Source organism: Doryrhamphus excisus, chromosome 13 (assembly GCF_030265055.1).
Source record: "Doryrhamphus excisus isolate RoL2022-K1 chromosome 13, RoL_Dexc_1.0, whole genome shotgun sequence".
NCBI classification, from domain to species: Eukaryota; Metazoa; Chordata; class Actinopteri; order Syngnathiformes; family Syngnathidae; genus Doryrhamphus; species Doryrhamphus excisus.
The window spans coordinates 2,576,780-2,590,980 of record NC_080478.1 but is presented as its reverse complement, the minus strand read 5'-3'; the positions used below and the strand labels follow the sequence as shown (position 1 = coordinate 2,590,980).

At 49.3% G+C, this 14,201-nt stretch overlaps 2 protein-coding genes across 4 annotated transcripts in view; one reads left to right on the top strand and one right to left on the bottom strand.

Moving 5' to 3' along the window:
* brf1a (BRF1 RNA polymerase III transcription initiation factor subunit a) overlaps positions 1-14,201 on the top strand; it is a 36,773-nt gene that overhangs the window by 1,649 nt on the left and 20,923 nt on the right. For both annotated transcript variants that reach the window (XM_058090469.1, XM_058090468.1), the window contains exons 3-12: positions 480-560; positions 1,047-1,220; positions 1,415-1,446; positions 3,241-3,313; positions 9,635-9,784; positions 10,762-10,855; positions 10,977-11,103; positions 11,895-11,934; positions 12,016-12,108; positions 12,271-12,585. In XM_058090469.1, coding sequence (XP_057946452.1) covers positions 480-560; positions 1,047-1,220; positions 1,415-1,446; positions 3,241-3,313; positions 9,635-9,784; positions 10,762-10,855; positions 10,977-11,103; positions 11,895-11,934; positions 12,016-12,108; positions 12,271-12,585 — 1,179 coding nt within the window. The remainder of the gene's footprint in view (positions 1-479; positions 561-1,046; positions 1,221-1,414; positions 1,447-3,240; positions 3,314-9,634; positions 9,785-10,761; positions 10,856-10,976; positions 11,104-11,894; positions 11,935-12,015; positions 12,109-12,270; positions 12,586-14,201) is intronic.
* On the bottom strand, positions 194-7,953 carry LOC131140237 (BTB/POZ domain-containing protein 6-B-like). Of its 2 annotated transcripts, XR_009132377.1 has the most exons (5): positions 7,091-7,953; positions 6,591-6,681; positions 6,387-6,505; positions 2,559-5,555; positions 194-2,448 (listed from the first exon to the last, which is right to left on the bottom strand). XR_009132377.1 is itself a non-coding variant. In XM_058090471.1 (4 exons), exons 1-4 carry the CDS (start codon positions 7,489-7,491, stop codon positions 4,523-4,525), a joined length of 1,644 nt encoding a protein of 547 aa, XP_057946454.1. In that variant the 5' UTR covers positions 7,492-7,953; the 3' UTR covers positions 194-4,522. The 2 variants fall into 2 exon arrangements, 1 of the variants encoding a protein (XP_057946454.1); XM_058090471.1 differs by having other exon boundaries at positions 194-5,555.

The window sequence follows — 14,201 nt, the reverse complement described above, 5'->3', positions numbered from 1 at the left end:
GATTCCAATTGAGTGCATCCCATAATCAGTTCCCAGTTCCACATGTCCAAAAGGAGTAGGAAGAAGCTAAGCTTATTAAATCCTACCCCTCCATCTGGTACTTTTACAATCACTAACTGTAACATTTGTTCACTTCCTGCTTTCCTAATATAATTGACGTTTTTATTTTTTTTAAATTTTTTAATAAAAAAATTAAATTAATTTTCATTTTTTAAATTAATTTTTAATTTATTATTTATGTACCGAAGTACGAGGTGATGTAGGGAATTTTGTGCCCGCATGCAAAAAAGGTAGTTTGATTTTGTTGCTCTTTTATCTAAGTGTGAGTCACGTGTCAGGACCGTCAGCCTGCCCAACCTGTGGCCACTTGTTCACTTTCCACACTGCTGTGACCTGTGTTGTAATTACACAAGTTGTCCGCTAGAGTTTGCTATTGTGTCTGTTTTGAGCTAATAATGTTTTTGTTTTGGCGTTTTGAGGCGGAGCAAAGCTTCCATCTTTTGGAGATGGTCACCTGGCCAGTGCCGGCAAGGAGTCACGAGCCCAGACGCTGCAGAGAGGTGAGCGGACAGCAGAGGGCGACAATGCATGCCCTCCATCAGAAGCTTAAAGTCTGGGGCCATTTGCGGCCTTTGGCTGGTTGTTATTGGCCTGCGGTGTATTGTATAAATGTCATTTAATAAGAAAACATAAAAAATGTAATAATCAGCAATCATTTTTTGAGAGTAAAGTCAAATATTAAGAGTTAATTGTGAGGATGTGTGACACGTGGACAAATAACGTCATTTTAGTAGCATAGAGTTGAAATCTTAAAAGAGAAAAACATTTTTTGAACTTATAAGAAAACAAAGTTATCGGTATGATGTCATAATTCCTCATATTGGCCCTCCGATAGTTATTGTGCACCCCGAGTTGTCAGGATGGCGGCGGTTCGGAAACGTTTTGTTGGTCGCAACTTAATTTGTATTTTATAGTTTTCCACTGAAGGACAAAGTAATTGACAACATACTAACACGCATGTTGACAACATTGGAACACGTTTGCAGCCAAGCAACACATCACCACGCTGGGGCACCAGCTGCAGCTCAACCAGCACTGTCTTGACACCGCCTTCAACTTCTACAAGATGGCGCTCGCCAAGCACTTGACGAGCGGGCGCAGGTCTGCGCACGTCATGGCCGCCTGCATCTACCTGGTTTGTCGCACCGAGGGGACGCCGCGTATCCTTTTTTTTTCCCCTCTCACTTCCGTAATCCTGCTGAGAGTGACTCGGCACTTTGATCACTTGGCTGCTGACGCACGCTTGGACGTGATTGATCCCCTCTGCTACCTTTTTTTACCACAAGGTTTCCGGCTGGTTGACTTGAAGTTGTTTTGAAGCAATGGACATATGGACTTAACTGGTCTTCATCAGACATGCTTTTGGACCTCAGTGACGTCTTACAGGTAAGAGTTGCTCTACTGTCATTTATATTCATTTGCTTTTAACGTGTGAATGGAGTAATGTTGTAGTTCACACATCGGTCCACCAGAGTGTGCTGTTTACACACTACTTCCCATTGTAGCCCGCATGGCTTGTGTGGCTCGTACAATCTGTATCGGCTGCCTGAAAAAAGTGAATATTACTTGCACATACACTACCCACAATCATTTCATAGTGAAGCCAAAATATACTGTAACCATTTTAAGTGTGCGCCCTGTGTTTGGACACCCCTGCCATTATGGAATCTTGTAATGTGACTAAGGCTGAGTCGTGTGTGCATAAGTTTAGAAGTGAGTAAGGGGGGGGGGTCGCAGCTGGTTGGGAGTGGGGTGTATTTTTATCCAACCAGTTGTCCCGGAGAAGGCTCACCAACCCACCCCCCCCCAGTCCACGCTGACCTCCAGTCATGTGTACACACACTGTCTGTGTATGTGATGAATCAATCAGCCACATGAGGGGAATCGAACGTACTGTCCTTAACGTGGACGGCCACACGAGGCGCATAGTCTGGTAAACACTGAAGCCATTGTGTGTGCAGTGTGGAGGGATTGCTGTGGTTGGTAGTTTTGACACATAAAATGTTCTTCAATTTAGAACCTGATAGTTTTCTCACGTTTTGTTCGTTGCTTCCTAAAAAGGAACATTTTGCTATGTTTGGCGCTTCCAGTCTGTCACTAAATAGCTGCCTGACCCTTCTGCTGTTAGATCGTTGCTATGGTCACAAGCTAATCTTGTCAGTTCGGTGACTAGGGTGGCAAAGAGAAATCATCTAAAACCAAAACCACCGTAAAACACATCAAAATGCTGTCCTAAATATGCTGCACAAGCAAAAACATACAAAGTCCCAATACGGCTGCATGAGAGTAATGCAAGACCACTGAAAGTTGGCCGGGATGCCAGGGATGCCAGGGATGCCAGGGATGCCAGGGATGCCAGGGATGCCAGGGATGCCAGGGATGCCAGACCTGAGGGATATCCGTTTTTGAAGACATGAGTGGGATGCAGGGAAGAATGGATCTATCATTGTGTAAAATGGTACAGTTATCAGTTATAGTCATCAGCTATCCCAGGCTACCTTCTGTCTTGTTGTGTCAACTTGCAGCGTTTGTGGTTTGAAGCTGTTTGGCATTTGCAGCATTTCCCCTTTTTGTGTGTGTTTTCTGATTTGGATGGATTCTGTATTTGCAACATTTGGATGTTGCTGTGCGTTTGGCCGCCAGCCACCATCTACCATCTACGAGTGGAAGCATGGCTAGCAAGGTTAGCACATGAAATGGAAGAACTTTGTTGATTGTTTTCCATCAAACAGCATTCCTGCATTTGCATCTAAATTCCCAGCTGGAATCCTCTTCCCAGAATAGCTGTGTGTCTGTCGCCTGTTGAATCCTTAAGGGGGGGGGTCCAAACATGTCCACCCCCCAAGGGCAGTGCTGGAGATCAGAGGCCTTCTGTGCACGCGTCATTGTGTTGTATGACGGAAAGGAAGTCAAAAGACGTGTGGCCTCGCGTCTTTGTCATGCAGCACGGCCTTTCACCCAGTCAGGGGAGAGGGTGGCACGACGAGCCTTCTGGGGGTGTCCTGGCTCCGGGACAATGAAACATCTGTGGTGGGAGGGGCTGCTGACCACACGGTGGGCTTCAGGCTGCTGCCCACCTGTCCCGCTCTCACCATCATCGATCCAATTTAGTTAATTCTGTTTCCTGTTCTTCCCTCCAATAAGAATTGCAGAAGATGAAAGTGTTGCTCTGTTCCACAGGTCAACGTGTACACTTTAGGCAGAACCTTCCTGGCCCTGTCCAAAGAACTGTGCATCAAGGCTCCAGCTATAGGTACTGTCCTCGCATTCTTCACAAAGATAATGTTGACTTTTGGTCGTCACGAGTATTCACTTAATATGTTTGATCATTTTTTGTTACAACTACCAACCTACCAAAATATTTTCACCCTCAAATGTAGCTAAATGTGATATCAAATAGTAGCGGTCTCGGTATCGCAGTACAGTTGTACAAGCACAATAACATAAACATTCGTTCATTTTCTACCGCTTATCCTCACGAGGGTCACGGGGGTGCTGGAGCCTATCCCAGCTGTCTTGGGCCGAGAGGCGGGGTCCACCCTGGACTGGTGGCCAGCCAATCCCAGGGCACATATAGACAAACAACCATTCACACTCACATTCATACCTATGGACAATTTGGAGTGGCTAATTAACCTAGCATGTTTTTGGAATGTGGGAGGAAACCGGAGTACCCGGAGAAAACCCACGCATGCACGGGGAGAACATGCAAACTCCACACAGAGATGGCCGAGGGTGGAATTGAACTCGAGTTGAACTAGGCCTACATGCTAACCACTCGACCGCCGTGCAGCCCTAACATTAACATATTGTTTTAAATGTAGGAATTCTGCATATTTATTTAATATCTTGGTAGATGAGTGTCTGCTGAATAACGCGTCAATAAAATGTACCGTGTATGCGGTATACGTAACATTATTGAAGTTGTACTGACCCAAACAGTATGAGTACTAGGAGGTGCAGTTCACCCTGGGCAGCCCAGAGGGCGCTGCTGCCCCTCGAATGTCTCCAACGCCCCCCTCCCCCCGTCACACAGAAACCAGAACCCATGCAAGGTGTGCAGTTGGGATGGCATTCAAAGCTTTATGTCATCGGGTGTGGGCATGGAGATGTTCCAACACTTTCAACCAAAAGACGCCAAACTGAGGACGTGTCCTCAAGTGCAAAACAACAACAAAGCCACGTTTTGCATTGAAGAGCCAGAACATAAAGTTCTTCACGGAGGAAGAGCAGTGAGACCAACTTGGGTCCAGTAGCGTGGCTTGGCTGGATCACGTGACTGCTGCTGTGTTTCCATGGCAACAGCAGAAGAAAGAACAAAGTTTTAAATAAAAAATAACGTTAAATTAAATTAAATTAGTGGAGCACACGTGGCTTCTAGAAGAGTCTGAGAACTAGCAGCTCCGTGTTTTGTGATGCTACGTGACTGGAAGGCCATGAGGAGAACCCTCACTTCCTGTCCTCAGGCGTAGAAGACCAGCTCGGGGATCTGTCCCCCCTGCACTCCAGTGCCGTTGGTGCTGTCCGAGGAGCACTGGAACTGAAAGGTCACCTTTCCACACTGCACCTCCGTCATTCCCTCCTGGCCAAAGTAGCTGAGCTCGTTGCCATCCAGCACGGCGCTGACCGTGTAGAAGGCGTCCTGCTCCACCTGCACCGGGTGCTCAAACCACACGGGGAAGGTGCTGCTCGATCCGTCCGACACAAACTTTGTCAAGTTGTGGGCCAGGACGACGCCCTGCCTCTTGAGTTCGATCCTGACGCTGTACTCGGCCTTGCCGCCGCTCGAGCCGTACAGTCCCAGCCCGGCGATAAAGATCCGTTTGTCCACGGCGAACTGGATGCTGTCGCAGCGGCCGCGGTACCGCCACTGGTTGCTCCGGTAGGCTGAGGACTGGAAACGGTGGCACCTCTGTGGCGCCAGGCCCTTCCTGGCGGTCAGGGGGAAGTCCACTTTGGGCTTGTTGGTGGCTGTGTACCACAGGAACATATTGTGCGTCTCCTCCAGGGTGAGGATGTCGGACTGGGCTGCCCCGTTGGCAAACTCCTCCAGACTCATGGTGGGGATGCGCACCAAGAACAACGCCTTCCCCAATGCCTGACGCTTGTTGCGGGTGGTGGGCCCCAGCCCCTGTCTCTGGCACTCGGCGGCGGCCCAGCTCATGACCGCCTCAAACACCACCGCCTCCTTGGTATTGAGCGTCTCCCGCCGTAGGATGATCTCCAGCGTCTGCAGGTCGATCTCGCAAAAGCCCTCGGAGTGCAGCGCCAGCTCGGCCTGGGCGTCTATCACTTCCCAGCAGCGCTGCGTCAGCTCGGGCTCCTCGAACAGGCGACTCTGCGAGAGCAGGACGCAAGCGTTCTTGGCCTCCAGGCTGGTCTCCAGGAAGTTAACGCAGGCTCTGGCCAGCGCCGGGACGATATACTTTTTGGCAGCATACAGGGTGGCCAGCACCGTGTCCGCCTCGAGCTCGATCTCGTCACTGTACATGTACCTGGAACATGGAGGAAAGACTTGGTCATCTTAGGTACTTGACAATGGACAGGAAACGCCAAAATGACCTTTTTGTAACGGAGATTCACTGCTTGAATCCCTATGGCGTAAATGGAACAGTCCAACTCCAAATATTGTGAACCAGGAAGTCGCCTACGAACCAACACTAGCCGTGTCGCTACTGAGGGGCTGTGGAGGACCCTGTTGGGGGATTAGGTCCAGTACCTTGGCAGAGGTCTGGTCTGTTGAACCGTTCGGTTCAACCATTTGCCATTCAGTCGTTTCATGGTGTTGTAGGTTAAATGCTTTGCTCAAAGGCACTTGGTCACCACCCCCAGAAACCACCACCACGTTCGTTCCATCATTTTTCACCTGTGACCTGGCAGCCCTCGAACCGCCACAGTGAACCCGCCACAGTGCACCCGCCACAGTGAACCCGCCACAGTGAACCCGCCACAGTGAACCCGCCACAGTGAACCCGCCACAGTGAACCCGCCACAGTGAACCCGCCACAGTGAACCCGCCACAGTGAACCCGCCACAGTGAACCGCCACAGTGAACCCGCCACAGTGAACCGCCGCTGCTCCTTAGTGGCCACCCCCACCACAACAAAGCACAGCCCCCAGAAGGCTTTCCAGGTTATTTTTAAATCTCTGCATGTTTCTCCAGCAAGATAATTGTCGGGTTTTTTTAGGAGGGGGTGGGGGTGGGGGGGGGTGGGGGGGTTGTAGCGAGCTGCTCGTAGCTGAACAAAGAGTAGGAGAGAAAAGCAGCAATTACGGAGCGCTGCTCCCAGCGTTGAAGTGACACTGACGGCCGGTGGCTCACTTACTTGAGCAGAATTAGGAAAGCAGCGGGCTCCACATCTGGGATGTGGATCTCAGACTCCTCCTCCGCCAGATCGCCGTAAAACATGGCGCAGAAGACGGAGCTTCCCACGGCCAGCACATACTGTGACAGGGGGGGGGCTGCATCAGTACACAATCCGGATGCCAAGTCACAGCATCTCATGGAGCTGCTGCTGCTGCTTCTTTACCTTGTGTGCTGGAACCTTCTGTGACCCCCCCGGGGGACCCACGATGAAGTGGACGTCAGCCATCAGCTCGTTGTTGAACATTAAGGCGTTCCTAAAACGACAAAGAAACGTCTCATCCTACCACGCTATTTACTTATTTATTGAAGACAGTTGACGCGTACTGGCAGCAATGACCAGGTTTTAATGTTTGGAAGTGTAAAAAAAAAATATAATCATATTCAATATAATCAATAATCATATTCTTGCACCCAAACAAGGTATTCTTTCCAAAACCTAATGCTGACTTTTGACTTTCACTTGTAACAATGTTTATTATTGTGCTGAGGAAACTGTCAATCAATCAATCCTGCTAAACTACAAACACAATAATAAACACTCAATCAAAAGTCAGCATTATTATATATATTATATATTATTATTATATAATATATTATTATATACATATTATTATTATTATGGTATAATATTTGTCCATGAGGACTAGTATAAATAAGCAGTACCTCTCCCTCAGCGTGGGGTGGCTGCACTGCCAGCTTCTGGGTTCCACGGTGTTGTTGTTGCTGATGTTCTGCTGGGTGGTCGGGCTGGTGGCCGCCGCGCCTCCTTCGCCGTCCCCGCCGCCTCCGCCTCCGCTGGCGGCCTGGTTGACCGGCGCCTCCTTGGTCTTCTCCGCGTCCGCCACCGTGGTGCCGCTGGCCAGGTTGCCGTTGCCGGCGGGACATAGCTCCGCGGCCATCTTCTTATGCTTCTTGCTGCTCGGGACGTCGTAAGACAGCGGCAGCCTGCCCGGGAGCCCGCCGAGCTTCTTGGACTTTCTCAGGGTGTCTGGCAGAAGGAGGAGGCAGGTCAGGCACCTCATGATCCGGCCATGATGGAGCAGCCTGCAGTCTGCCGTGGGCATCGGCACAAACGAGAGGTCTTGTCGGCGCGCTGTCCCGCGGTAGACGAGTCGAGTTTCCCCCGAGGATTCGGCCCCCGTCCCCCTTTCCTGTACGCGGCGTTAACTCGGCGTCGACGGCCGATGCTGCGTGTGAAAATCAAACGTAGGACCGTAGGACAACCAGTGTTGTTGTTCCTCCTCCTCCTCGTCCAACTTGTTCCTGTGTCGTGACCGTCAGCTCATCTCATCTCCGGGCCGTCTTCCCTCTTCCAGCCGTCATCAAATCCGCACCTGACACTTTCGCTCTCTGTTGCGTCTTCGTGGTCGCACACCGAGACGAAGCCGACCCCGCAGCTCCTTGCGTGGGTGCCAGTTCCTCGTTAGATGGTGTTTGTTATGGACACTTTTCAAGCGCTGATCTTTTTATTTTCTCTTTTTTTACTCCCCGATCTCTTCCCCGTTTTCTCCCCGCCCCCTCTCCGCCCGGACCAATCACATTCACGCATGCCTGAACGTCACTGGCATCCGAGCTGCTCCGCAGAGTGCGTCACAGCACCGACCAGTCCTGCCCTCCGCCTCGCTGGTTAGAGCCCAATAAATAATCAATAATTAACAGGATATCAACGCCAGAACGAGACGAAAACCCTTTTAAATGTTGTGTTTAGGATGAAATGATTACTCTAAACACAACTGTAGTTGGAATTGAATCCATATTGAAATATTTGTACAGGTACAGTTTGTAAGGTGAGAGCGCAGTCTAAAAGATATAGTAATAGTAGTAGCTGATATGCATATGAACACCATGAATATACATTTGTTAAAGTCACCTGCTTTTCCCTCATGGAAATGTTGTTATTCTTGAGGTGTTTTCTAACGCTGATCTAATGTAGGTTGGGGGCTAGGGGGGCTAGGGGGGCTAGGGGGGCAGGCGGGCGGGCGGGCGGGCGACACCCCAACCCTTTGCAGGTGCAAGCGTTAAAGATGGTCACTTTAGCGCTTAACTTCTTTACTTCCCGGTCACCAGTTTTATCGGAAGGAGAAGTATTTTCTGAGTGCGGCCTGTCTGGGTCAGTGTTTGGTTCGGGCAGGAGGGCATTACTTGTATGTGGACATAAACAGTGACTCCTTCTCCGCTCGTGTTGTGCTTCCAAAAGAAGGTTAGACGTGTCCTGTGACTCAGTAGCGAGCAGACAGCAGAAGAAGAAGCGGTGCACACGTATGATTACGTGGTGCAGCGGGGGAAGGGATCAGTCTGGATCTTATTACCAGCTGGCTCGGCCCGCAGCCGCTGACTTCAAAGTTATTTGACTCCGCTGTCATCAAACTCTCCTTTTCGTCTCCTGGAGAAAGAGGACCCCCTCCTCAACCCCCCCTCAACCCCCCAAGTTTAGACTCCAATTGGATCCCTCAGCACAGTAAAGTGATTTTTAAGGGGGGGTAAAAGTGGCCACCTGCCACATTGTTTTCACGGCCAGAAGCATGCGATGGCTTTTCCTCTCCTCCTCGGATGAAGCAGACGTTTTCCCATAAACGTCATTCCGTGTTCACGTGCGGCTTTCAAGGAGACTTTTCCTCTTCCGACCTGCCAGCGGACACGCAAAGCTGCAGAAGGAACTCCAACTCAAACGTTAATCCTCTCGTCTCCAGTGGCGCCAATTAGCAGCCGCCACATGGGCAAAAGTATTGGGACACAGCTTCTGCTCAGTCATTCATTCTTCGATAGCGCTTGTCCTGCTTTGGATCACAGGGGAGCTGGAGCCTATCCCAGCTGATTTTGGGTCAGCTTGGTTAAAAATGCTGTTTTCAAACACTTCTTAGTCCCATTTAATCATTTTTTTTCCAAGTGCAAAGACATTTGTGGCCTTACGTTTTTAGTATACAAAGTGGTTCTATCTTCTCCGAGTAGAGCGCTGATACTTTGTTGTAAAAGTCTAGTCACCTTCTGTTGAGCTTGGGTATATACTGTACATCTGTCTGTACATATGGTTCTGTCTTGTCAATCAAATGTATTCATTCAACAGAGCATGAAAATATCTTCAATGCATTAGCCTTGCTAGAATATTGCAAAGGAGATGTAAACAATAAATAGATCAGATTACCAACATCCTATCTTGTTTTTCCTCGGCCAACATGCTAACCGCTAGTCCACCCTTGTCTCCACCAGACCCGTGCCTTTATATCCCACGCTTCGCCCAGCTGCTGGAATTTGGCGAGAAGAACCACGACGTGTCCATGACAGCGCTAAGGCTGGTTCAGAGGATGAAGAGGGACTGGATGCACACCGGACGAAGGCCTTCTGGACTCTGTGGCGCAGGTACCGACCCGGCCCTAACATCTTCTATTTGACGCTGTGGCTTCCATAAGTCTGTAAAGCTGCTCTATAGATCGCATCGATCATAAGCGGCCAGTGGTGGTGGGTTCCTTTTGTTTGCTTTGAAAAGTGTTATATGCAGCCAAAGAGGGGACATATTAAATATGAAATATTGTATCCATTGTGTCCAACTCAAAGTTTTCAGCTCCATGTTCAGTTCGGTCGACCTGATCTTACCTGATATCAAAGTCGTCCTTTACTGAGGCCCGCGTGCGGGTGCTTTCCGCGACTGGGCCGCCTGAATGTTTAATCCGTCGTCATAAATCATGGAGATAGATGCACTCGCATGTTGGAAGCAAAAGTTTCAGGACGTTGTCTTGTAAAATGACTTAAGCAACCCATTTGGATTGGCGTGCTTGATGTCCGTCCGTGCTGCTGGCTGGTGAGAAAGTGGTCCTTTGGAGCGTTAAAGCCGCCACGAGCGTGCACGTGGAAGTAGAAAGCATGCATGTATCTTTTAGCAGACTCTGCAGCCCCGGCGCTCTAATGAAGGTTATGTAAGTGTTCTCCTTTAAGGCTCGCTACGCTGCTCATTGCATAACATTAGGAGGCTTCTCCTCTTTTGTCCTGTTTTTTCTTCTTCCTTATTTTGCTGTTGGGGTGGCCGCGTTGCACCTGGGAGGCCCAAACATCGTTATTTTTCTATTACGCTGTGTTCCAGGAGCCAACTTGCGAGAAGTTGTGTGCTTTTACGCATTCACTCAGCTCCACTGATGTCATTATAAAGTATTCATTTGTGACAATGGCACGTCGAATTTAGCAGTATATATTACGTAGTAAATAAACATCCATTGATGATCCACTTCCTTACACAGGCGAGTAAGATCAATATGAAAGCGCTTTGAATTCCCTTGTGCATGTCTTGCCTTGTCGTGCTTTACAAAGATAAAGTTGTAAACGTACAATATTGGTGTTTGCAGCGCTTCTAGTGGCCGCTCGCATGCACGAGTTTCGCCGTACCACCAAAGAAATCGTGGAAGTAGTGAAAGTGTGTGAAAACACACTCAAAAAAAGGTAGGTGACGGATGTTGACACGTGGAATTGACGTCACAAAACGCCCAGACTGTACGCCACAACCCTTAACTAGCTTATGTTTTGTTACCGCTGTTGGATGGACCTGATGGTGCTGCGTCAGACTGGCCGAGTTTGAAGACACACCCACCAGTCTGCTGACCATCGAGGAGTTCAATAAGGTGGACCTGGACCAGGAGTGTGACCCGCCATGCTACACTGCAGGGATTAGGAAGAAGAAGGTCCAGCAGGTAATTTAATGACAACAAATCAACGGCCTGTCAAAGCTGCAGATATCAGATATCACCGTAAAGAACAACATCATTGTATGGAGGTGGAGGTGGGGGGGTGGAGGTGATGGATATTGCATACGTGTCGTACAAATGGTGTTGCCTGACAGGAAGTAAGTCCACTGATGACTTGGTACGCTTGGGGTTACCTGTTAAACCCTGTTACGGGTGGCTGTCAAAGAGTTAGAACAGATGTAGACTCCTTACGCACATGGGCAGAACGGATTGTGTTTCTGATGCGGATCCTGGTGTGGAAGGTGCCAAGTCTCCATCACCGTACCCTCACTCATGTTTTGGGTGCAGAGTGTGCAACATCAGGGTACTGCTTTCATTCATTTTCTACCGCTTATCCTAGGGTCACGGGGGGGTCACGGGGGGGCTATCCCAGCTGTCTTGGGGCAAGAGGCGGGGTACACCCTGGACTGGTGGCCAGCCAATCCCAGGGCACATATAGACAAACAACCATTCACACTCACATTCATACCTATGGACAATTTGGAGTGGCTAATTAACCTAGCATGTTTTTGGAATGTGGGAGGAAACCGGAGTACCCGGAGAAAACCCACGCATGCACGGGGAGAACATGCAAACTCCACACAGAGATGGCCGAGGGTGGGCTTGATTTCAGGTCTCCTAGCTGTGAGGTCTGCGTGCTAACCACTCGACCGCCGTGCGGTTTGAATAACTAGTGAAGAAAGCAAGAAGTAAACAATAAGTGCATGCAAGCCTAAATGTGCTGCATGGTGTTGCAGCTGGAAGTGGAGCTAAGGAAGAAGATGGATGATATTGAAGGTATAGTTTCTTTCTGTTATCTCACAGTCGTATTACGCGGTGTATGCAGTGCACTTACTTGAGTGTACTGACACGTGGCAGGTGAGATTGAAGGCTACCAGGACGAGATTGACACGAAGCTGGAGAGCAGCCGCCCCAAACTGAGAGGAGTTTACGCTGCTTACGCCAAAGAAGGTATGGGGGGGCTGAGTGTGTGTCCCAGACACCAAGTGATGGGGGTTTAGAAATCCAGGTTTTTGTATGAAAATGGTGTCCTGTTGTTGTGGTAACCCAGACCCGCTAGTTTTTCATTCCGAATGTAAAGATTAAGGTGGATTTGTTGCTCCCGCCTCACAGACATGGAGAACGACCTGGATGATGTCATCTCATCCGCCAGCAAGATGGCGGAAAGCAAGGTGGATGATGACGTGGAGGAAGAGGATGTACTCCAGGCGGTGGCCAAGCATTTTGGTAAGGAGCTGGCCGAGCTGACCGTGGAGTCGCTCATCAAGTTGGAGCAGGGTGAGGCCGCTGAGGCGGAAGAGGAGGAGGACGCTCTCAGGAGGAAAGGCCCGTCTCTGGCGTCCATCTTGGGGACCAGCATGCCCACGGCGGCGACGCTGGGCCTGGGCAAGTCCATCGACAGCTGTGTCCGAGGAGCGGAAGACAATGGTGAGTGCCATTTTTGTTTGTGTGTGTTAGTTAAGTGGTCACTCGGCATGATTAGCCAATGACACGTGTGGGAAGCGTTGCCATAGTAACACTTGGAGCGGAAATATTGACATTTGGCCTCTCCCGGAGACGAGCACCTAATGCACCTCCTGTCTGAGGCATCCAAGGCGGCCGTAAATCCCGGCGACGCGGCCCCTTATTGCCAGTGAGCTCATGCTATGCATGTGACCTCACACGCTGGTTGTTGTCATGGCATCCAAGATGGCTCCTCGAGCGCTTGGTTGCAGCTGAGGAGTTCTAGATCAGAGAGGGGGCACATTCTCCTGGAGCAGGTCCAAGTCTCCATGGGGTCAAAAATGTTTGGTGAATTTTGAGTAGATGGTGTGGTGTTTTTTTCCCAGGCAAGGTGTGTGTGTGTGTGTGTGTGTGTGTGTGTGTGTGTGTGTGTGAGAGAACCTGAGGAGGTTGGTGCCCCCCCCAACCGCTCCATCTTTTGAAGTATGAAGCGGACCTTGTCATTACAACCAAGCCTTTCATCTGAGTGTGTTTGCGTGTCGGTGTAGGGCAGGAATGTCGGGAAGGTTGGAATTTGGATGAGAAAAGCAGACAAATAATAAAAAGACTAATTTCTCGTGCTGAACTTTTGACTTGACCAGAGTTGTTAGCTTTTAGGGTTTTTACCAGCTTCTTGCAAAGACTTTTACAGCACTCTGACTGGTTTTTTTCTAAATGGATTTTAATAAAACCAAAACACAACTTCCTGTTCGATGGCACGTAAGTGGAGCATGCCATGATGCTGAGAACATCTACACGAGGACTTGTGGTCGTTTTCAGGCTGCAAACATCTGCTCTCAGTCTGTGTGCTAAATGCTATAAACTGTGGTGCGTTTGAGTCACACAGACCAGATGACCATCTTGACATGCCGCGTGAGTTAGGCTAATTATTAGAAATGAATAATTAAAAACATCAGTGGGACATTCCTTTCTCTACTATCAATATTTACCAGTAATAGTCCGGACGATGTCACAAAGTACAGTGTTGGACCTCCGTCTCATCAAGGAAGAAGCAAGGGGTCGAACTAGGAAGCGCTTCCATGTTATGCTATTCTCGAGTCCAGCCCATGCAGGGGCGGTACCCTTTTCCTGATTGGATCAGTAGAGTTTGGCACATGCCTGCATCTGACCGTCTCCAGCGTGTCAATCAAGGGTGTGGGTGTGTGCTTTCGACGTGTTCAAGCTTCAGCAGGCTTGATAAGGTTGCCAGGCAACCTGTCAGGTGACTAACAGTGCATCCATGGTTTCATTGTACAGTCCCTCTATTGGCTAATTGTAGCCGAATCTAGCATAATCTAACATTTGACTATTGCTATGATACATATTATATGACGTAAGCGTGTGCCAATAATGTACACATGATTGTTCATCCAATACCGGAGTACGTCAAGCGTGGAATGTCCTCCCAACATTTCCATCACAATGGTGTCTGAAGCACCTCCAGATGACTTTGTCACCATAACGTGTCGCCCAGATCTTCAGGGAGCTTTGTCCTGCACATTTAGAGTCGGCATTGATCCGTCCAGGCCCTTTTGGGCCCAGCACTCAAGTCCAATCAATGA